Raw genomic sequence first — 24,855 nt, forward strand, 5'->3', positions numbered from 1 at the left:
TCTAAAGAGCTAACAATAACTACAAAATAAAATCCTACAGCACTTTTCCAAAGCATAACTGAAAGCATTTAGATGTAGCAGTTCAACTAGTTCAGCTGGTATCTTCCTATTTTCTGAAAATATTTAATGGCTTATATATAATTATTTTATTTCAAAGTTTTTGTAGCTTGGGAAAAGATCATAAAAGATAACTAAGTACTCAGCCTTAGTCAAAAGGATATACCTTTGAGGCTCCCTCTTTGTGGACTTAGACTCATACCTGAATTTTCCTTGTGTTTCTGTCAATAATTTGATGCAGAATAATAATAAAAAATTTAAGTTTGGTTTCTGCATCTTTAGAAATAGAAGATTACTGCCATCTAACTCCATAAAAAGCAGCTATAATAATAAAGCACATCCCAAAGCTTGAACAGGTGGAAAATAGCACAGTTTTAAAATTTTACTGAGTAAAGATATTTCTTCTCAGTCTGCTGGGAAACAAGGAGAGAAATGAATGGAAATCCTCTCTTGGTAATAAAATCTAGAGTCTGATGTACACAGCTCACCTTCAAGCTCTCCCCTCAATACAGGCAGATTACTTGTCTTGTTTTACTAAGAGAATAATCTTTTTCCTTAGTAACCCACTGAGTATTCTCAATGCACTAGTCAGCATTTTCTGGTGAACAGAATGTGGCTAGCCCTCTCTTCAAAATAAAAAAATCTTTCAATTTCAAATGAGAAACATATCTGTTAGAGGGAAAAATCAAACAACATAATTGTAAAAAGAAAAAGTGCCTCTCCCCTATTTCCCTCCACCAAAGAAGCCACTGTTAAAAGAGTCTGGTGTTTAGTCTTCTATACTTTTCTCTACATATGTCACATGCATATTTATAAACAATTATTGAGTTTATGAGTTTAGTTTTTTCTTTTAAGCAAAAATGGTACCTTACTTTGCATATGGCTCTGCAATTTTGTTTCATTTAATATCAAAGACTTTTAAATTGTTCTTAGTTACCTAATAAGAATTAACAAACGACTTCTTAAAATCAGAAGTTCTAAAGACAGAAACAATTTTAAAATGCAATGTTAAATTTCTGGTAAAGTTTCCTTTAATCCACTCAAACAATTTAATTCTAAATAGCTCCATGGTAGAAAAAGTTCCTTGTATTTCTCACTAATAAAGGAAATCTTTAATGGAAAACAAAAAAAAAGGTTGCAACACTTAGCAATATACTGTAGTTAAAATAGAAACATAAATCATACAGTTCATTCAAAAAGTATTTTAATATAAACATCATTTATAAACAAAACAAATAATGTTGATATTTTAGTTCTAAAAACTTCGTGGTTTCTCTCAAACACTAAGATGCCACCTCAATAGTGATTGCCTCACATTTTCCGGTCTCTTGATCGGTGCATGTCACGTGTAAAGATCCATCCCTAAGCAAACAAAAAATAAATAACAATTCATAAGCTCAATATATAAAAACAGATAGTCCTTAAGAAATTACTTGAGGACTTTGAGTAAACAAGAGATCATTTTACTTTTTGAAAGAAGAGCATTAAGAGATAAAGAAGAGACACAACTTTATGTCTTTACATTTAGAACCATATGCCATAATTAGGTAGTTGTTCTTAAAAATTTCCTCCTAGATCACTGTGATTAAAAGTTGTATTCCTTGAGAACCCATGATGATAAATACCTTAAGTTGAAAACTTTATGCAAGTTCAAGAAGTATCAAGCTGTTTTCAAGCCCAGGCCATGGCAGACCTACCCTAATGAATTCTACATTTTGGCTAATTATGGTTTATGGAATGAATTGTCCTTAATGTTAATTTGGAACTGATTTACTTGTAACACATAATATTACGGATGAACTGTTGTTAAGGAAATGATAATAGCTGGATTTAATTAGTAATTTATTTTCTACAGATTTCCTGTTGCAATATTGAAATAAACTTACCCTTTCATAGGACAAAAAATCAATTATGTAATCTCAGAAAATTATATTTAAAGTTGATGAAAATTATATCTCAAACTTGCATGGACCAGTTTTTTAGGTTGACTACACCCATAACAATCAAAGAGTTCATAAAAAATTCAGAGTGCAAATGACCTGAGATATACTTTTCTTTGTAAATATAGTAATTTTACAGGGCAAAAATTTAAGTTACTGATAAGATCTTTATAAGTTTTTAATAAATGATTTTCCCAGAATGACAACAGGTTAAGAATCAATAAACTAATAAAAAAGGTCAAGTCTCAAAGCAAATTTTCTTAACATCAGAAGTAGTTTAATTTTTTACCTTTTCATAGTAAGAACAGCTAATATGTCACGTAATCCATTTTCTTTTTTATCTAAATCCTGGAGTACAACCTGTTTAGGCAAAAATAATACAACGATGATTTAGTACTTTGACATATTAATAAACTGATGCATCAATTATTCCAATGGACTAAATCTTACTCATTACTGAAATGAACCTTTTAAAACAGGGCCGTTTTCAATTCTCCTACCATTTATCATAATTTGGAAAATAGAATTAAGCTTTCTTAACTGACAACATGTCTCCTCTAAAAAGAGGGCATGTAAGATAACTAATATATTTAATATATTTGTCCCTCTTAAATGTCATGTCCTAGATTACGATGATTATTTATATGAAGTACTGTTTGTCTCAGAAAATAAAGACTAAAAAAAAAAAAGAAAAAATAAAGACTGCTTTTCTTTTTGGTAATTGCAGCATTACAGTAACATGTAAATTACATTTTGGTAAGCCTTTTATATATACTTTAAAAAATTCAAATATTTTAAATGCACTTGGAAAACCTATTTAAAAGAAATACATGTCAAATTCTTTTGTACAGCTAAGATTACACTTGTAAGTAAGATATACTAATGAATTTACTATAAAATTCCTTGGTTTCCTAAAGGAAGGTATACCAATAGACCAAGTTTGAAAGTGACTTTTCAGATTTTGCCAAAATCAAGTTTTATGACCTTAGGTAAGTACTAAGTCTACTCATTTGTAGAATGAGGAGGTTAGAAGAGATGGAATCTCTAGAAGATTCTCTTCCAAATAAAGTATTATGTGACTAATTTTTCTCTTTCCAGCATCTGTAAGTTAGGATGTAGTGACAGTAGCTGTAGTGTCTCAAGAGTAGTATGTGGAGAGAAAATGTAAGAAGTGTACCAGAGAGGAATACTAAGACTTCCACCTGAGTTTAGAAATCTGGTGCACAGGAGAATGCTTTTATAGTGATATACCACAGAAACATCTAGCAGAGCTTTGAAACCTTTACTAGTTGAAAGAGCCCTTCTCCAGTAGATCCTAAGATGTTAATTCTGAGGTGGAGCCCAGACATTATGTGTGTGTGTTTTCATTATCCTTTTGTTGAAATTAGAAAACAGATATAAAGCTAAAGATACTATACATTCTCTTTTGTTACCTACATTTGTTTTATTTTTACTTTAAAAGTAATTAATCTTCATGTTCTGTTCTGTCTGTAAAAAATTCAGTATGAAGTGTTAAAAAGTAAAAAAAAAACCTTCTTGGTACCTTCAAATCTACCCACTGTTAAGTTTCCTCAGTACAGTTCAAATACCTATAGTTACTTTCTGTATCCACGCGTGGGTATCTAAATACACACACCTATCCAAACACCACTCCTTCACACACACCCACACTCTCAATCGTTTTACTTAAACACAATGGTACCATGCTGTAAATACAGTTCTGCAGTCCTTGTGTGTGTGCTTTAATGAAACTGTATTTCTTGGGCATGTTTCTAAGCAAATAACATGGCTCCACCTCATTCCTTTTAAAGGATGTGGAGGACCATATCCTATGATATATGCATGCAGTATTTGAAAAAACAAACTTACCTATGTCAGAGGCAGCATGGTATAATGGCAAGAGCATGGGCCCAGGAGTAAAACCAACCTGAGGCTAAATCTCAGCTCAGTCAAGAAAATAACAAGGTATTTACTACCATGAGCCTGTTTCTTAATCATCTATAAAATGCACATAAAAATGTCTATCTCACAGCATTTTGAGATTATGTTTGTAAATTGCCTAGTACAGCACACCTGGCATTTAGCAAACAAAGAAATGTCATTTCCCCTGCCACTGACCTTATTACCAAGGAGGGTTAAGAGCACAAAGACAAGCAGTAGAAATACAATTGTACTTTATTTTCCTCTAACTCTTTCAAATGCAATTGCCTATTTCTTCTCTCTTTCAAAAATAAATAAGTACAAGTAATCCATTCATAAAAATGTGTTAAATGTCCTATATGCATATTATATTGATATTAAACTGAGTCTAATCCAGAAGGAAAAACTAAACAGTTTCAAGTGATTAATTCATAGTCCAATCTGATGTAGTCACCTGTGCAAACTTGTTTTCCTCTTTTGCAGAGTTTTTCCCCTCAGACTCATAGAGTTCAAGACATACTGAGGATATACTTCCAGGAGCCTGTAACGTGTGTTGTCTTCGAGCTGGCAAAGGCGTCCCTGACGGAAACAGTACTTTGAAACTGTTGGCTCCTGATTCATCGACTCCCTAATAAGCAGGAAAATAATATGCACATCCTTTGATATCATTACAATGATAAAAAATCACTCCTATTATAAATTAATATATATTCCTTGTTGATAATCTGGAAACTACACAGCGGCAAAGAGAAGACAATAGAAACGATCCTTAATCCCGACCCACTTTATTTAAAAATAAATTGAAACATACACCTCTCTACTTGTATTAGAATCTTAAGCTTAAAAACACAGTTAATTAAGAAATTAACATATTAGATTAATACTAACTAAAAGAATATCAGAAACTCATTAAAAGTAAATTTATAACTCGAAATTTAAAATTTTTACCAGTACACAAGGTTTTATTTTAAAAACAGTACGTACGTAAACCTGTGGCAATAAATTTATACTACTATGGAAAAGTGAAGAGAAGCTCAACATACCTTAACTAAAATATCTTTGGCTGAACACTCTATCTTAAGAGTGTCCTCCACTAAAAGGTTTTCTTTCCCAATAAGGATTCCTGCTTCCATAGCTGCACCAATAGGGATAACTTCATCAGGAGGGACAGAATTGAGAAGCTCAACAGCTGGGAAAAGATCTTTAATCATTTGCTGTAGCCTTGGGATTCGAGAAGACCCTCCACAAAGGACAACCTAGAAAATAAAAATAATTTTGTTTTTTATTTTTAGAACAATGATTGTTTCTCAAAATTAAGTGTAACAGGACAAGTCATCTTCATCACATGAAAAGGTAAAATATAAGAAGCCCTATTTTAACATATTATTTTATGTTATACTTACCATATATACATATAAATATGTATTTAATACATTATAAATATTTAACGTACTGTTTACCCATAGCAACAAAATTTAAAATGAGGAGATCTCACCACATATTAGAAAATATAATATAATAAGATATATATGGCTCATGATGAACACTGGGCATATGAGGCTTAACCATAAATACACATTTGTATAGGAAATACTGTACTTAATATTTCGTACTGTTCAAGCATTATCTAAAAGAAGTGTTTACATAAATCACAGCATTTCTGTGGCAAAATAAACAGTGGCAATCTTCTCTATGTGAAAACTATGCCATAGATTTTGTCTTCACTGTGGAATAATAATTTTCTTGAAGAAAAAGATGTTTTTTATACAACTACGTTTTAAGCTCTAGGTACCACTTGATTAAATATGCACAAAAACTCCATATAAAATTGTCCCTTTATGAGCCTGCCCACACATCTAGTGCCCCAACTTTTATAGCTGCCACCCAAAGGATGGGCCCCCAGATCTCCAGCTCTGAGAGCCAACAGGGCTTGCATTCATGAGTCCCATAGGATGAGAGCAAACAAAGAAGCAGTTTTTAAATGGGCAAAGGAGCAACTCTTGCCCTGTGGCTATACACCAGGGTTCAGCACAGAGGGAGAAGGCAAGCATGCCCATCTCCCAGCTTCTCCCTGGAAGGGTGTGACTGCATGCTTTCCCAGCTGCTGCTGCCTGAGGGTCCAGTTTCTAATCAGCCTATATCTAGGTGCTGCCTTTGATCTTCCTCTTTTTTTGATCATCATCACTCATGATGGTCTTGGCACACCCTCAAATACTGAGAGCCACCAAGAACACAAATGGCAGCTTAGACGGGCACAAAGTTTTGAGAAGCTACCAGGAACTCAGGTAGGGCTGACTAACAAGGTTCATCTCCTATACAGGACCAGTCTGTCAAAACTGGAAGAGGTAGCAGTTTTTTGTTTTTTGTTTTTTTTGAGGTAGCAGTTTTATGTAAAGCCCAGAAACCAATACAGAGAGTCTAGGAAAATGCAGATACAGAAAAATATGTTCCAAACAAAATAACAAGATAAATTTCCAGAAACTGATCTTAATGAAACAAAGATAAGTGATTTACGTGATAGAGTTAAAAACAACTAATAAAGATGTTCAATGAAGTCAGGAGAGTAATGCAGGAACAAAGTATGAATTTCAACAGAGATAGAAAATATAAAGTACCAAAGAGAAATCACAGAGCTGATGAATACAATAACTGAACTTAAAAACTCAATAGAGGGTTTCAACAGCACACTAAATAAAGTGAAAGAAAGGGTCAGTGAATTTGAAGACAGGGCAGAGGAATTTATTCAGAGGAGCAAAAAGGAAGAAGAATGAAGATGCATTCAGGGACTTACAGAACACCAGTAAATGGACCAATATATGCAAATATAAGGGTCTCAGAAGGAGAAGTGGGGGGAGAGAGGGGCAGAAAACTTACTCAAAGAAATTACGGCTGAAAACTTCCCTAATCTGGGGAAAGAAACAGCCAGATCCAGTAAGCCCAAAAAGTACCAAATAAGATGAATCTAAAGTGACCCACACTGAGACACATCATAATCAAATTGCCAAAAGTTAAAGACAGAAAGACTTAAAAGCAGCAAGAGAAAAGCAACTTGGTTAGATACAAGGGAACACCCTTAAAACTATAAGTGGGTCTTGCAACAGAAATCTTGCAAGCCAGAAGGGAGATATTCAAAGTGTCATAAGAAAAAAACCGTCAGCCAAGAACACCCAATTCAGCAAAGGTGCTCTCCAAAACTGAAGGAGAGATGAGTGTTTTCACACAAACAAAAGCTGAAGGAGTTCACCACTACTAGACTGGCCTTACAAAAGATGTCAAATGGAGTTGTTCGAGTTTAAACAAAATGCTAATTAATAAACACGAAAACATATAAAAGTATAAAACTCACTGGTAAAGATAAATATAGATTCAGAATACTCCAATATTGTAATGGTAGTGGGTAAATCACTTATAACCTTAGTACAAAGGTTAAAAGACAAAGGCATTAAAAATAACTGTAATTACAATAACTTGTTAATGGATACACAAAAGATGTAAACTGTGACATCAAAAACATAAAATGTGGGGAGAAGGAGTGTAAAAATGTAGAGCTTTTGTATGCGTTTGAAGTTAAGTTGTTGTCAGCTTAAAATAGGCTATTTTAACTGTATAAGATGTTTTATATAAGCTTCATGGTAACCACAAAAGAAAAATCTGTAGTAGACACACAAAAGGTAAAGAGAAAAGAATTAAAGCAAACCACTACAGAAAGTCATCAAATCATGAAAGAAGAGGACAGGAAAGAAAGAAATGAACTACAAAACAGACAGAAAATGATTAACAAAATGGCAATAGTAAGGTCATACCTATCAAAAATTACTTTAAATTACTTTCTACACACTACAAATTACTAGATGAAGAAATTAAGAAGACAATCTCATTTACAGGACTATCAAAAAGAATAAAATACTTAAATAAATTTAACTAAGAAGGTGAAATATCTGTACCCTGAAAACTGCAAGACTTTGATGAAAGAAACTGAAGACACAAATACATGGAAAGATATTCCGGGTTTATGGATTGGAAGAATTAATATTGTCAAAATGTCCTTACTACCCCAAATATTCAATGTAATCCCTATCAAAATTCCAATGGCATTTTTCATAGAAATAGAAAAAACAATCCTGAAATTTGTGTGGAACCACAAGAGACCCCAAATAGCCAAAACAATCTTGAGAAAGAAGAGCAAAGCTGGAGGCATCACACTTCCTGATTTCAAACTATATTACAAGCTGTAGTAATCAAAACAGTAAGGTATTTGCATAAAACAAGTCAAATAGATCAATGGAACAGAACAGAGAGCCCAGAAATAAACCCACATATATAGGGTCAATTAATTTTCAATAAAGGAGCCAAGAATATACAACAAAGAAAGAAGAGTCTCCTTAATAAATGGGGTGGGGAAAACTGGATATCTACATGCAAAAGAATGAAACTGGACCACTATCTTACACCACACATAAAAATCAACTCAAAATGGATTAAAGACTTGGAGTAAAACCTAAAACGATAAAACTCCTAGAAGAAAACATAAGGGGTAAGCTCCTTGACAATGGTCTTGGCAATGCTTTTTGGATTTGACACCCAAAGCAAAGGAAAGCAAAAACAAACAAGTGGGACTTATCAAACTAAAAAGCATGCACAGCAAAGGAAACCATCAACAAAATGAAATGGCAGGGCTTCCCTGGTGGCGCAGTGGTTGAGAGTCCACCTGCCGATGCAGGGGACGCGGGTTCGTGCCCCGGTCCGGGAAGATCCCACATGCCATGGAGCGGCTGGGCCCGTGAGCCATGGCCACTGAGCCTGCGCGTCCGGAGCCTGTGCTCCGCAACGGGAGAGGCCACAACAGTGAGAGGCCCGCGTACCGCAAAAAAAAAAAAAAAAAAAAAAATGAAATGGCAACCTATTGAATGAGAGAAAATATTTGTAAATCATATATCTAAAAAGGGGTGAATATCCAAAATACACAAGAATCTCATTAACTCAATAGCAAAAAACCAAATAGCACAATTTAAAAACGAGCAAGGGACCTGAATAGACATTTTTCCAAAGAAGACTTACAAGTAGCCGAAGGTACCTGAAAGGGTGCTCAACATCACTAATCATTAGGGAAATGGAAATAAAGATCACAATGAGACATCACTTCATACCTGTTAGGACGTCTATTACTAAAAAGACAAGAGATAACAAATATTGGTGAAGATGGAGAGAAAGGAGAACACTTATACACTGTTGGGAATGTAAACTGGTATAGCCACTATGGAAAACAGTATGGAAACTCTTCATGAAATTAAAAGTAGAATTACCTTATGATCCAGCAATTCCACTTCTGAGTATATACACAAAGGAAACAATCACTATCTCATAGAGATATCTGTACTCTCATGTTCACTGCAGCGTTATTCACAATAGCCAAGGTATTTGGAAACATACTATGGAAAGATCATAAGTGTGTGTCAGTGGATGAATGGATAAAGAAGATGTGGTACAGATATACAATGCAATATTATTCAGTTTAAAGAAGGAAGTCCTGCCATTTATAACAACCTGAAAGAACCTGGAGGGCATTACACTAAGTGAAATGAGCCAGACAGAGAGACAAAAACTGCACGGTATCACTTATACGTGGAGTCTAAATTAAAACAAAACAAACAAAACAACTCATAGAAACATAAAGCAGAAAAATGGTTGGGGTTGAGGGGGTAGGGAAAATAGGGAGGGGATGGTAAAAGGGTACATACAAACTTTTAGTTATAAGATGAATAAGGTCTGAGGATCTAATGTATAACATGGTGATTACAGTTGATAATATTGTGTAGTATATTTGAGATTTGCTAAGAGAGTAAAACTTAAGTGTTTTCACCTCCTGAAGAAAAGGTTAATATATAAGGTGATAGATGTATTAATTAACTCGATGGTAATAATAATCCCTGCACAATACATATACTAAATCTCATGTTGTCTACTTTAAATACCTTACAATTTTATTTGTTAATTATACCTCAATAAAGCTGAATAAAATAAAATTGCTCCTTTATAAATATTTTAATTTCCTCCTTAATTAATACGTTTAACACTTGTAAGTCCATGGGTATGCAGAATATTGAATATGTTCTCTCAAGGAGGGAAATCATCAATAATCACTACTAATTTCAGTCTATATATGGATGTTCTCAAAGCTCCATGTGGTGGAGAAGATGAGCAACTGATGAAAATGAGGCCCCGCTCACATCAGCCGTGAAACGAGGAGGGAGACCACGTTCCTCTGCAGGTAAGGGCATGAGGAACATCAACTCAGGGTTACAAAGAAAAAAGAAAAGCAGGTTTGCCTCGGCAGAGTTCTCCCAAAAGTCTGCTTTGGAGGTAAGTTAAAAGGAAAGTCTTCTCTAAAATGTCTGATACCAGGTAAATACCATGAGAATAAAAATGGAGGTTATGCCTTTTCATGAACTTCTTATAGTCAACATCGAAATGCTTTATAAATAAGCAGTAAGTGGCGCTGTGTTAAAACAAAAAACAAAAAAACCCCTGGAAAATCTTGTTTTTTGGTATTCTCATTTAAAGGGTAAAAAGTACTAATAGTGTGTCATTATTAATGCTGGCAGTAACCGGAAAATTTTAATTTAAATAAATTGTTTAAACATTTACTCTGTAGTCTGAGATTTCTTTTGCAAACTTAGAGGAAAATGGAAAATATTATAGATTATTCTGAAAATAAAGAAAATAGTAAAATCTATCAGAGCCTGTGGAATAAAACCAAGCTGCTAATGAGTAAAATGGTAGTTAATTTTTTTTTTTTTGCGGTACGCGGGCCCCTCACTGTTGTGGCCTCTCCCGTTGCAGAGCACAGGCTCCGGACGTGCAGGCTCAGCGGTCATGGCTCACGGGCCCAGCCGCTCCGCGGCATGTGGGATCTTCCTGGACCGGGGCACGAACCCGTGTCCCCTGCATCGGCAGGCGGACTTTCAACCACTGCGCCACCAGGAAAACCCGGTAGTTAATTTTTTAGTTAGGGAAAAAATGAAATAAATTAATTAATGTTCAAAATAACCATTTATAAAAATAATAAAAGTATCCTGGAAAGACTGGAAGAAATAAAGTGCAAACCAGAAATAAAACAATTAGAAAAGAGAAATATATCACCTGGAAAAAAAAATCTAAGAAAGTTTTTTTTGGGTTGTAGTGCCAGGAGTTGGGAGCAAAAAAAAGAATAAAACAAATATCTACAAAACCTAGGGAAGGAAAAAAAACAGATAAACTCAAAAAGAAAAAGATAAATAAATAGAGAAAAATCGGCCAGTTTTAATTTAAATAACTTCCTTATACTTTAAAAATTTAATATAAAAGCTACGTAAAATTAAAAATTACAAGAACATTATGCAAAGTTGTATGTTAAAAGTTTAAATCACTGCGAAATAGGTCTATAAAATACTTTAATTCAAAATTGAAGCAGGGGCTTCCCTGGTGGCGCAGTGGTTGAGAGTCCGCCTGCCGATGCAGGGGACATGGGTTCGTGCCCCGGTCTGGGAAGATCCCATGTGCCACGGAGCGGCTGGGCCTGTGAGCCATGGCTGCTGGGCCTGCACGTTCGGAGCCCGTGCTCCGCAATGGGAGAGGCCGAAACAGTGAGAGGCCCACGTACCACAAAAAAAAAAGAACAAAAAACAAAAAAACAAAATTGAAGCAATAAAAAGAAATTATGAAAGTTATAAATATACTTCAAAAATTAGTTTCAGACAAAATGTGTTTATAGGCAAATTCTTTAGAATTCTTGCGGAACAGAGAATTTATGTATTATGCACTAACCTGGAATACTTAAAAAGATGAAAACGTATTAAATTCCATTTTATAAGCACCTGATAGCCTAGAAACAAAACAGTAAAAACAAACAGCAATAAAACAACACGTTCTGGAGTAGAGGTTGCCAAGTAGCAACTTGCAAATTCTATCAGGCAAGCTATATTTTCTCTCTTCACATAGTGTTTTCAAAGGTTCTGCATTAGCTACTAACATTGAAACATTAAAAAGTCTGATGGTAAGCCCTAGTTTTGAGAGTCTGTTAAAACGCCCCAGGTTCCAACAGCACTGGCCTGCATCGCTGGATGGCAGTGACTGGTGGGGAGCAGCAGCTGCCCCTTCTGGGCTAGAACAGCTCCTGGTGTGTGTGGCCAGCCCACCACTACCACCCGTGGACCTCCCACCAGCTACTGGTCCTTGCCAATTACAATCCTATTTGTGCTCTTACTTTTCTTACAGCAAAGAGTTCAACGTGAAACTCTTTACTCTCTAAACCCAGTTCTCAAACTAGTAGGAGAATGAAAGGAAGATCGCCAGGACTGTGTGTCTCAGGAACAATGGTTGGGGGACATACTTCTCTTTGGGAGAATGGTATGGTACAGGGAGTCTACTGTACTACATGGCATCTGGGCAGCTTAACTGTGGTGTAGGGCCTAAGATACACATACTGTTATTTTTATGTGCGGAAAGAAACTGACCTTCCTTCATATCATCTTTGGGAAAAATCCCAGCATCAGTGTGTTGGATAAGATTGGGGCCAACGACATGCTTATGACTGACACTGAATTCCATATAAACACTACCGATACTTTGTCCCCGTAAAGGATTTGATTTGCTTATTCCTAGAGAAATGAGTATTTTGGGAAACTCACAAGGCAAGGGATTTGGCACACTTTCTTATGTTGAACTTAATTTACAGCTATGAAAGTGATAACTTAAAATCATATTCCCACAATGTGGAACTGAAGGCTGACTTGAGAATTGTACAGCTATCTTTGGAGTAGTCATGCGAACCTATTTTGTGAGTTGATATTTTTCATGATGAAATGAAATGAGCTTGGACCCTCTCTCACACTCTGCCTTGGGTTATGAAGAAAAGGAAGGTACTATCAGCCTACTTCCTGAAGAACATCGTGCATGATTATGTTACCTTGGAATAAAGGGCAATTAAAGCACCGGATGTCTTGGTTTAGAAGGTACTGTTCTGAGTAAACGAATTAGATATATTGTGATATTTTGTCATTCTAGGTAAGTTCAAGCACTTTAAAATCCCCTGTTTCTTGAGTATGTCTCAGGAGCTTTTAAAAGAGAAAAGCAGCCTTTGTTTACAAAGTTATACAACCTTAAAGAGCAGGTCATGCTGTGTGGACAGAAAAAAAAAGGGAGGTGGGGAGAGGAAGGGTTAGCAAAGGTCTGAGCATTGGCTCCAGCTTCTCACTCGCTCATTGCTTGAGACTCAACCATGTGCCTCTGGCTCTCCCTAAACAGAAGCCTTGGGGACATACCGATAAGCCATGGTCCATCTCATCATCCAGGAAGAAGAGAACGAGCTGGAGGCAAGAAGCTAAGGCACTTCTTTAGACCAATGCAACCCAAAGCACAGGACCATTCCCCTTTTCAGTGTCTGATGTTAAAAGGGGTTACGTTATTCAGACAATATGCATAAGGCAGGAAAGTTCGAAATAGCCCATCTCATTTCTGCTAACTTAGCATGAACAGCATGAAAATGATACATGAATTATCACAGAAAATTAAGTAATATATCAAAAGAATATTCCTCATAACCAAATAAGATCTATCCCAGGAATACAATGATAGTTCCATATTAGGAAATTATCAATAATTCATCAAATAATTTGAAGACAAATATAAAGAAAACCATAAGGCTGTCTTGCAGGTGTCCGAAAGCAATTGTAATGACTCAACACCTATTTCATATTAAAACACCTTTAAAAAGAAAAAAAGAGAAATGCTCAATATGATAAAGAGAATCTATTTCAAACCGGTTACCAGTAATTAAATCTGTTGGTAAACAACTAACACTATTCCCCTAATAAAGAGAACAAAAGAAAGAGGTCCAGTGTCAACTAAAATATTCAAGGCCTGACCAAGGCAATCAAATATAAACAAGAAGCGAGAACAGGGAACTCTACTCAATACTCTGTAATGGCCTGTGTGGGAAAAGAATCTAAAGAAGAGTGGATATATGTATATGTATAGCTGAGTCACTTTGCTGTATACCGGAAACTAACACAACATTGTAAGTCAACTAAACCCCAATAAAAATTTAAAAAAGGGCTTCCCTGGTGGCGCAGTGGTTGAGAGTCCGCCTGCCGATGCAGGGGACACGGGTTCGTGCCCCGGTCCGGGAAGATCCCACATGCCGCAGAGCGGCTGGGCCTGTGAGCCATGGCCGCTGAGCCTGCGCGTCAAAAAAAAAAAAAAAGCAGCAGCAGCGAGGGGTACAGAGATGCAAGATAAAAGTATCACCAAACACGGATAAAACCCTCTCCCAACGCCCACAGCCCACTCCAGCTACCACCCCATTTCCCTTCTGCCCTTTTAGCAGAACTTCTCAAAAGTTATTTATATTTATCGTGTCCATGGACTCACCTTCTTTTCTCTTTAAACTCACTCCAGTAAGGTGTCTCCCTCCGTAACTCCACTGCAACTGCTTTTCCCAGTGATCTGGTCCCTTGCTCCCTCCTCCCACCCCCTCTGGCTCACTCAGTCCCATCCCCACTGCTGCCCCTTAAACATACCAAGCTTGCTCCCCTCTGGCTGTTCCCTCTGCCTGGAAAGGCGGCAGAAATTCACCCAGTCTGTTCCTTCATTTCAGTCCCTGCAGGGCTCTGATCAAAAGCCATCTCCTTAGATGGGATTCTGATCTGCAAAATCACCCTCTGTCACTAGCTATGCCCTTATCCTGCTTTATTTTTCTTCATAACAGTTACCACAACTGGGCATTATTTTAACTGTTTCTTGACGGCAAAGACTTTATGTTTACTGCTGTGTCCCAAGTGCCTAGAACCCGCTTGGAACGGAGCAGGTGTGCTCAATAATTAGTTGTGTGTTAACTAGTAAATGGATTTGAATGCATGCCTAGGAAATTCAGAAGACTCCTTGAAAAATTATTAATACCAAGAATTCGTGAAGTGGCCGAGTATCAGATAAAGAGGCAAAACCAGTAAGTATTCTATCAGCAAAACCAAATTAGTATTGATAAATAAAAGCATAAAAATATCTCATTCACAACAGCCAGAGATCCCACAATTAAGAAAACACATAACTCAATAAAGTATTAAAGAAGATTTGAACACAGAGAGATACCAACTTTGTGGTTAGGAAAACTAAATACTGTAAAGATAATATATCACTCCCCAAAATTTTATTGGCTTAATACAACTGCATCAAAATCACAATGGGATTTTTATCTAAGAAGTTGAAAAAATAATTCTAAAGCACCCTGAAAAAAACCAATATGAATAAAAAGAATTTTAAAAAATTGCAACGTTAATAATGAGGGTTTACACCTACTCAGAAAGTAAATTGCTTTTGCTGAGCAATCTGATAAATACTAAAAGCCTTAAAATTTGGGATTCTACTCACAAATCTTATTCCAAGGAAATTAAGGATGTTAACAAAGCCACAAAGACTGCTATTTATAAAACCAAAATAACGTACACACTCAACACAAATAATTGGCTGTGTAAATTATGATACATCAATGCAACAAAATACTATGCAGGTATTAAAATTGCAGCTGAAGAGTCTGGATGCTTGGTAAAAATGGCGAGAATTAACTGCATCGGTATATCTACGTACCCTTCTACAAGCCCACTTGTAGACAATAAGGGAATTTAAGAAGATATAAATGGCAGAATAAATGCAGGAGAGAACTTGAGCTTGAGATTTCAGCAAATTTTGGAAGCTGAAAGGGAGAGAAGTAACTGTCTTAAAGCTGACGTGGCCTGAGATAACCAAAGGGTAAGCAAGATGGTTTGCGTCACAGAACCCAGAGCGGCTTGGGACTGCAAAGCACCAAAGGCCACAGGAAGCAAGGGCCAAGCCGAGGGGTGAAAGCGGGACACCGGGTGGACAGCAGCCCCGCCAGCACGCGCACGGGGCCAGCAGACCCCCAGACCTCGGCCCTGACCCATCAGCGCCTCCTGCCCCCTCAGACACGGGGCTTCGGCCCAGCTTGGGGACAGCAGGGCAGAGAGGGGAGCACGGTGCTGAACACACGGAGATAAAGGAAGTCTACCGTAACGAAGAGTAGGAACCCTGACGCTCCCTGTCCTCAGAGATCAGCCGTGTCCTTCTCAAGCACTCGATGAGAGGATTCCTTCGGGAAAAACCAAATACTCCTAAGACTAGACTGCCCGATACTAGAGTGGGAAAGGCGATGGGCGTAAGAGTAAAGAGCGAGCACGAACTGCGGGGGCCGACTGTGAGCTCCAATCCCAGCGCCTGCACGTGCGTGCCAGCGTTACTTTAAGCAAAGCACTTAACCTCTTTGGAACCTTTTTAGTTTCCTCCTCTGGCAATGGAGATAGCGGTGCCTATCTCCTGATGCCTTTGTGAGGATTAAATGTGTGAATGACTGTAAAGCCCTCCCTCCATCCCCATAAGAGGATTATACTTACCCGCCCATTGCCACTGCCCGGAATTTGCAACCCCTCCGTGCAGGTGGAGATTTCCCTGCCCACACTCAGGCCTGGCCATGTCTAGCTTTGGCCAAATGAATGTGACTACACTGAAGTACAACGTATCTAAGCAGAAGCTTTAAAAGCCCTGCACGTTCCGCCAGCTCTCTTCCTCTTTCCCCTCCACAGTGAGAACCGCACGTCCCAGAGAGAGCTGCTCCTTTAGCCTGGATCGTAGAAGGAGAAGCACAGAAAAGAGCCATAGCAGTAGACCTACGGCCACCTTCAGCCGCCCACGTGAAACACTAGCAAGAAAAAATTGTCTACAGTAGAAAACCAGTGAGACTCGGGGGTTGTTTGTTACTGCTGCAAGGTCAACAAACTACAGAGACAACTCTATATTTTTAAGTTCTCAAAAGCTTGTATTTTAGAAGTATCTGGAGAGTGAATCTTTAACAATATTCTTAATCCTAAGAATGTACTTGACCTCTAGTCAAGCAATTGAGGATCGTACCATTTGTGGTATCTAATGTGAGGGCTGTATGACCAGTTAATGAAGGAAGAGAACTCACATTAACTGATCATCTACAATACAGCACACCCTGTGCCATACATGATATTTCATTTAATCCTCATAACAACCTTATAGAGTAAGTTATACTTATATACTTATAAGTTAAGTATTATCACCCTCCTTAATAAGAAGAGACAAGTAAGGCTCATGAAATTAAGTGATTTGTCTGTTCTGGAACAATCAGCAGTGTGAGCCTTCCAGTTCAGGTGGGTCTGTCTCCAAGCTCATTCCCTTCCACCCCTGCCTTGTACCACTCTTCCATGTGCCTTAATCTTTGTAAGCCACCTTCACCCCCCCCCCACACACCCCCAATCACCTAGCACAACGCATGGCATGTTATAAGTGTTCAAAAAAAATACTTACTGAACTAGACTGAAGGGAAAACCTCCACCAAAAGACAAAAAAATGCAATTTCCATCTTACAGCATACAGCAAAATAGTGAAAATATAAAAACTTTCAAACTATAGCAAAAAGAAAATAGTATTAAATACACCTGAACAAAGATGGAATTTATAAACTTAGAAGCAGCTGAAGAAATCAGAGTAACAGACCAACAGATTTAAATAGATAAATAAATGAAACCTCAGTGTATCAAATACCCTCCTCCATAACAGGACCAAAGTTAAACAGTAAACTGCATGCCTCAAAAGAAGACTATAGTAAACAGCAGTTAATTTTCTGATTATATAAAGCATTTACACAAATACATTTTAAAAAATACTAAGATTTAATTGATCAAACAGGCAAAGAATATGAAATATTTACACATAAGGAAACACAAGATTAAACATTATTTAATAATATTAATAATAAATATTTTTAAAGAATCCTATAGTACCCAATAAAATATAAAGTAAAAAATATCTTTTTTTCAACTACCTAATGGAAAATTTATCTTTAAATGATAAAACTCAGTGTCAGCAAGGTTACAGTAAAATGTCTGTTCTCATATATTGCTGATGAAAGTATAAGTTAATTGAACTCTCTTGGAAGGTAACTGAAGGTAAAAATAGGTTTAAGCTATTTATACTCTTTGACCCAATGATTTTACTATGGGAATCTATCCCAAGGAGTAACCTTAAATATGGGAAAAGATGGGTATCACTGTTCTGGGGAGGGGAAGATTCGACCTAGGAGTCCAAACAGAACAATGAAATAATCTACGGTGCTCTTCCTTTTCTAGGATATTGAGCCTATTTAAAATTGTGTTGATGAAGACTACACAGTAATATGGGCAAAGAAATTGATTATATTATTATTTAAGGAACATAGAATTCAAAATTGTGCATACAAATTAGACTAGTTTATTATAAAATAAAACACTACCTATTTTCTGAGTTTTCTTATATGAAAATTCCTTTATTAACAAAAATGAAAAAATGTATATGTATTTTAAATTAGTAGAAATAATCTTGGGAGAAAAGAGAACAGTGAACAGTTGGAATATTTTTGAAAGTCTCAAAATCTTTTCTTATGCAAGCAAATATGCAATATTTCTCAGCAAGCAGAGAGAAGCAGTTTGGTGTTCTGGTTAAGAGCAGACTTGGGAACCACACTGAGTTAAATCCTAGCTCTACCACTAAACACACAATTACCATGAAGTTACTTATACCTTTGAACCTCTGTGCCTCCAATTCTAAAATGGGGATAAATAATAACACCTACTTCATGGAGCTGTTGGTGAGCAATCAGCAAGTTAATACATGTAAAACGTTTAGAAACAGTGCTTGACACATGGCAAATGTTCTAATATCTGTCAGTTTTTGCTTACATATAAAAAAATATACTGAAAAGGAATTAGTCTTTTTTGCTAAGAAAATGAACATACAGAACTATGAGTTCATCAGAGCCATTAATCAAAATTTAATCAATGTCCTTCCTAATATAAGCTAAGAAAATATTTAAATGTATAAAAATATTCTTTCAATACCAAGGGGCTGCTTCCTAAATTCCAAATTGAAAATTACTCCCAACATAAATAAGAAAATACAAAAGTATTACCTTGTTGATATCATCTGCTGTAAATCCACTTTGTTCTAAGAGTTCTCTGATTGCTTCTATACATTTATTAAAAAGTGGAGAACAGAGAAGTTCAAATCTTGCTCTGTACACACACACATACACAAATACACATACACACAGAGAAGACACAGAAAAAAGTCAAACAAGACATCTTTTTCTTGTGAAGGTTAATGACAAAACCTACTGTGATGAATCTCTTTAGAATAGGTTTATGATCAGAACAGGATGTTAAACACCCAGCAGTGCAATATCATGGGGTGAAAAGGTCTAGGTTATCCATCTACAAATGTATGAAGATGTTTAGTTATTAAATTCAGATGGAAGATTATCTTACCCATAGCCTGCTTGTAAGCTTTCAAAACACCTAAAAATAAATACTCAGTGTATGGCATTTCTGACAATAAATCTATCGATCCAAATCAAACCATCATTTGGAAATTTTTGCTATTTTTATGTGTTAAAATTTTAAAAATCGTTTCTCACTACTTTTCTTTATAGTCTGAGCCTATGCTGCACATAGGTTTAGTTCTTTTGCACCGAGAAGCTTAAATGCTAGCAAATAAAATTACGAATTCTATTTCCTTCTTAATAAATTCTATTTCCTTCTATTTCCTTATTAATAAGCAAACATATACTGAGTACTTGGACAAACTTAGCACTAAGTTAATAGAAAGACTCTGTTGCCACAAAAGAGATTTAAATTCAATTTAACAACTTTCTTTTAGATTGTAGCTTGAAATCTCTCTTAAAAGATCTAGAGAACTTTCTGGAGCCACTGGCTACATGAGACTACCGAGCACTTGAACTGTGGCTAATGCTACTGAGGAACCGAATTTTTAATGTTATTTACCTGTAATTAATTAAAAAGTTTAAACAGCCACAGGTGGCAGTGCTGACCTGGAGTCTTCGAGAAAGCCCAGGGAGATGAGGAAGCTAAACTACAAGGGCCAGATGAAGAGAGAATTTAACCACACAGACTCAGTAAAAGCCTAAAAATAATATAATACTGTAATTCTGGACAACTTCACTATGCTTCCAAGTCATCCATTATCTTGTTGGGAGGTTTAAATTGTGCTAACGGTAGCTATTATTATTCTGAGTAATATGCAATGCAAAATGATAGGATGATAGGACAACGGCCTCCCTTGGACTTCCTGGGTGAAGGTGCAATCATTTGTAAGAAATGTTTTGGATTAAGTAAAAGATATGAGCATTAAAAACAATTTTATGCACATTAAACCTGTGTTTACTAAATGTCATAAAAGCTATTAAAATTTACAATGCTGCCAATGGATGACAGATCAAATAAAACCAAGAAAGGGATCAATCCTCAAAGTACTGTGATAGGTAACAGAACTCTGGAGTCAAAACTAGCTGGGTTTGAGTCCAAGGTCTGTCACTTACTAGCTGGATAACCTCGGACAAGAAATGAAACCTGTGTTTCAGCTTCCTCCTGTGTAAAGTAAGGAAAATAACAGTACTTACCTCATCAGGTTGTTAGGAGAATTTGAGAGTTAATACATAGAAAGTACTTAGAATACAGCCTGCCACACAGGGGTAACGATCAAGTTATAGTAACAACCACTGATACATGTGCAAGCCCCAGAGAGAACTAGGGACTATACAGGTGGGACTGCTATTCAGTAAGAGAAACTCGCAAATCTCAAACTTCAAGTCTTCTCTCATCTTTCTTTCAAAGATCTAGGAATTGTAAAACAATTATACCCCAATAAAGATGTTAAAAAAAAAAAAAAGATCTAGGAAGCCCTTTTCACACACTGCTCTTTGTAGCTGTAAAATAACAGGGCAATCACAGCTGACATGATTACTTTGAGAACAGTTATTTAGTCTGACAAGAGTTGGACCCCAGAAGTAAAGACAGGAAAACTCCCCTTTTATAGAGGGCTAATAAACCTCAAATGAGCAAACGAAAAACCCAAAGTGAGAAAATTACACCTAAATGTGAATACACTTGAAAGTTTTTTAAGTTTTTTGAACTGCAGTTTTACCTGGACACATTGCAGTCAAAATCTTGACCTTTATACAATGAGTCAAGGAAACAATTGGCACTTCCCAAGGTTGACAAAGAATGTTTTGCAGTGTCAGCACTGTTCATCAGTTTCACCATGGCACGGGCATTTCCTCTCACGTCATGTTTGAAGGATCTAAATTAAAAATACAATCTTTGAAGTTTAAAAATTACTAGGTCATTTAGAATTTATTGTAACTAAAATCTGGATAATCCTTATTAGGATAACTGTAAGCTCATGAATCAATATTAATACCAGATTTTAGTATCTCCAAAATATCCGAAGAAAATTCTCTGCATTTAAAGAAGTGTCTCAAGAAAAATGAATAATCAATATACTTAACACTTTGAATTGCTGGATTCTGTAATCACAATAATGGACTGTGCTTTGAAGAAGTACAGGAACCATCATCTTTTTGCAGATGAGACAAAAGGAGGTTAAAGGAGATTCATGCAACTGGGTCAAGTCTCACACCTCACCCCTTACAACCACAGCATGATTATTGTTTGAAGGCACAAAAGTATCTGTCCAGCAAAAAAAAAAAAAAGAACTAAAAGTGCTTCTTCAGAGAAATTTGAAACATAACGAAATACGTAAAATTTTAGTTCCGCTACCTCCAAGGGGAGTTAATTGTTAAAACTGCTTGCTAAGTGGTGATGTTGATGGCCCTGTTTTTAAACATGTTGAAAAACTGAAATCCATGTTTTTAAACATGTTGAAAAACTGAAAAACTGAAGGCTGAAAACAGCCCTTCCTTGAGTTGGAACTCCTTTACAACAAAAAGCAGTATAGGTCTTTATTAAAGAAATGAGAAATTATCACTTTTTCAAGACTTTTTTTTACCCAGTTTAGTCAAACTGATGAAAATGCTATTTCAGCTTCTTTTTACAGCAGGAATGTCCCAAATATAACCTTTATATATTTGACTCATGATGTGCCAAACAGGATTAGAATTTTGAATGGAATAATTATATCCAGCAACAAAACTAAAATATTCCTTGTGGTAGTAGATTAGTAATAAAATAAACACTCTGCAAGACATTCACTTACTGGAATGTAACTATAACATAATCTTCTACACCTGTAAAAACTGTTCAGAAGGTAGTGAGGCCTCAGTGCTTTTACCCTCCTTCATCCAGACATAAAAGCAACCACTGAAGAATTGAGGGAAAAATCCAAGTACACTGCACTGGGCAGCTTGGCCTCTGCTTCCCCCTGTTTACCAGAACAGACCTTAGAACTTTAGACACAAAAATATCCAGCGCACTGGAAAAAACATGTCCTCCTTTGAAGGGCAATTTCAAATAAATTAGGAAAAAATTAAACCTGAAGTGAAACTTCAATCGAAATATATCATCAAGTCCCTTTATACTCACCTCTGAAACTCAGAAGCTAGGTACTGTGCTAAGGTTTCTGTAAAATGTGTACCTCCAATGTTATTATCAGTGTTTGTTGAAAGAACACGATATATTCCACTGTTAACTTCCATGACACTGATAGATAAGGATGTTCCTCCAAGTTTGAATACCAAAATGTTGCTTAAAAAAAAAGATAACATGAGTAAGTTATGAGAGAATCACAGCATTGTAAAGCCAGGTTCGACTTCTTAAACTAACAAGTCACTATAAATCACATATGAGGAAACTGAAAATCTCACATGAGTAACTAAGTTGTCCATGGTCATCACTCAGTGATGACTTAAGCCTAGAAAACAGATCTTCTGATTTTAAGTCAAAGCTCTTTTTCATTTAGTTGTACTGGTAAAACTGTATTCTTCTGACTAACTGGAGTTCAAAACACTAACTTTTCAAAGTAAATAAAGAAGAGATTTGTAATTAAAGTGAATTTTAAGAGAATTAAACATAGAAATTTTATGTTAATATTGTCCTTGTTACTACTGCAATAACATGTTCTACAAAAGTAAAACATAGGCAAAACTAGGAGCTAATTTCCTATATATCAAAATCCAAAATTTCTGATATTGTAATTTATATTCTATATTTTAGTTTACCTAAAAAAAAAAATCTGCTAGTAATTTATACATATTAGGTTAATTGTGAGATATGAATGAAATGACACAATTAGGGGAAATTAACACATCTGAATTGATTTCCCTAAAATTACACGATGTGTCAGATCTATTAAGACAAGTTTTATAATTAAATTAGGAGTATGTCTTACTATTTCATTATCAAATGAAGTCTTAAATCCCCGTACTGGCTTTTCCCCCATCTCCTGCCAAGACAAATGTACATAAAAGACCTCACTGTTTCTAAGCATGTTTAATAATTAGAATTGGTAGTAAAATTAACGGTGCCCTAGAGCTTCAGCTGGAACTTGGCTGGGCTTATAAATTTCAAATCTTCCTCCACTAAGGGGACAAAGTGTAGGTGATAAGAGAAGGGCGGAAAAGCTCAACCTTCCCTCCTGCCTGTTATACTCTTTCTCTGCTTTCCTAGGACATCTTTCTCATCTATTTGAAAAACTCCAGGTGAGAGTTTCGATGTCTTTCCATCCATAAAGGCTTGGAACCACTGTGCTATGTAACAATCTCTACTGAAATAATTGCTATAATCTAAAATGTTTTCTGCAGTGAAAAACTTAAAGCTGCAAATATGGTTTTTACCTTTTTCCAGTGGGGGAGTCTTGTCCAATTCCATAAGCCAAAAGAGCTGCAGAAGGTTCGTGGATTAACCGCAAAACATTGAACCCAGCAGCTCTGGCTGCTTCCCTGTGGACAATTTACTTTTAATACATTTAGTATCACAACATGTTGAAGTCTACATTTTTAGAAATGCTCTGCTGAAGATTTTATGCAATAGCATATAAGACTTTGTAAGTAGAACATGAAGGGTAATGATCTTTAGAAGATAACAGAACATAAGAAACAGACCTAAGTCTTTAAGCGTAGATCACTTCCTGGTTAAAATAATAATGTTCAGAGTCTATTTCCCTGACAAAGAAAATAACGTGCTTATACTGAGTAAGGAAGAGAAAGCTCTCCAAGTGCTCAAGCTTACAAACTTTAGAAAGAGATTAGGACATATTTATAATACATTTTAGCATTTTCCAACTTCTTTAATTTAGGGTCACAGTTTTAACACCTCACAAGTGCAAGTAAATAAAGCAATTCTCTGCCCCAGAAGCAACTCAGGTGTTCAGCAAAGCCCCATAGGGAACTCTATCCACAGATCAAAAGACTGGGTGCTTGCCAATTACATTTGCATAACAACCTATAAAAACTAAATATAACTTTTTGTTTAGATGTTAACCTAAGGTGAAAAAATAATCGCAAATATTTTCTAAAATTGCTTATTTTTATATAATTCCCACGTAAGCCTTAATTACATGACACTAAGGCAAAGTGATTCATAAACATCAACTTAACCTGGTAATCAAAAACATTTCCAATCAAAATAGCTAAGAAAGTACATTTAATTTTATGTTCTTTTGACATTTCATAAAATAAAGGAACTATTAATGATCACTACCATAACTTTTTACCACACGATTTACATATGTAAATATACATGTATTTACAAATACAACTTTATTGTGTAAGTTATTTTCGAATGCAATTTTACCTTTCACTATATAGTGATACTGTGAAATCTGTTATTTCCTTTAACTAAGCAAGTAAAAGAAACCCCATATTATACTTACCCAAGAGCATTTTTTTGTTTTTCTCCAAAATCAAATGGAACAGTAATAACTACATCATTTGCATCTGAGCCCAAGACAGAATGTGCTGTTTCTGTACGTGAAAAAAATATTTTAAAAGTTCACGAAACGTACTGTGGTAATCATGTCATGACATGATATACATAAGTCAAATCATTACGCTGTACACCTTATACAGTGCTGTATGTCA

At 35.9% G+C, this 24,855-nt stretch overlaps 1 protein-coding gene across 14 annotated transcripts in view; it reads right to left on the reverse strand.

The window, feature by feature from the left end:
• Positions 1 to 1,244: 1,244 nt before the first annotated feature.
• HSPA14 (heat shock protein family A (Hsp70) member 14) overlaps positions 1,245 to 24,855 on the reverse strand; it is a 34,599-nt gene continuing 10,988 nt past the window's right edge. For 4 of the 14 annotated variants that reach the window (XM_033403446.2, XM_033403448.2, XM_033403438.2 and 1 more), the window contains 10 exons: positions 24,648 to 24,738; positions 23,611 to 23,715; positions 22,361 to 22,522; positions 20,964 to 21,119; positions 18,934 to 19,036; positions 17,295 to 17,393; positions 4,961 to 5,173; positions 4,372 to 4,545; positions 2,287 to 2,357; positions 1,245 to 1,419 (listed from right to left, as the gene is read on the reverse strand). In XM_033403446.2, the coding sequence (XP_033259337.1) occupies positions 1,341 to 1,419; positions 2,287 to 2,357; positions 4,372 to 4,545; positions 4,961 to 5,173; positions 17,295 to 17,393; positions 18,934 to 19,036; positions 20,964 to 21,119; positions 22,361 to 22,522; positions 23,611 to 23,715; positions 24,648 to 24,738 (1,253 nt within the window). In that variant the 3' untranslated portion in view covers positions 1,245 to 1,340. Of the gene's footprint in view, positions 1,420 to 2,286; positions 2,358 to 4,371; positions 4,546 to 4,960; positions 5,174 to 9,220; positions 9,347 to 10,426; positions 11,779 to 17,294; positions 17,394 to 18,933; positions 19,037 to 20,963; positions 21,120 to 21,327; positions 21,509 to 22,360; positions 22,523 to 23,610; positions 23,716 to 24,647; positions 24,739 to 24,855 lie in introns of those variants that run through there. The other 10 variants (XM_004278589.4, XM_033403439.2, XM_033403440.2 and 7 more) reach the window with 9 other exon arrangements.

This window comes from Orcinus orca, chromosome 2 (assembly GCF_937001465.1).
Source record: "Orcinus orca chromosome 2, mOrcOrc1.1, whole genome shotgun sequence".
Classification (NCBI taxonomy): Eukaryota; Metazoa; Chordata; class Mammalia; order Artiodactyla; family Delphinidae; genus Orcinus; species Orcinus orca.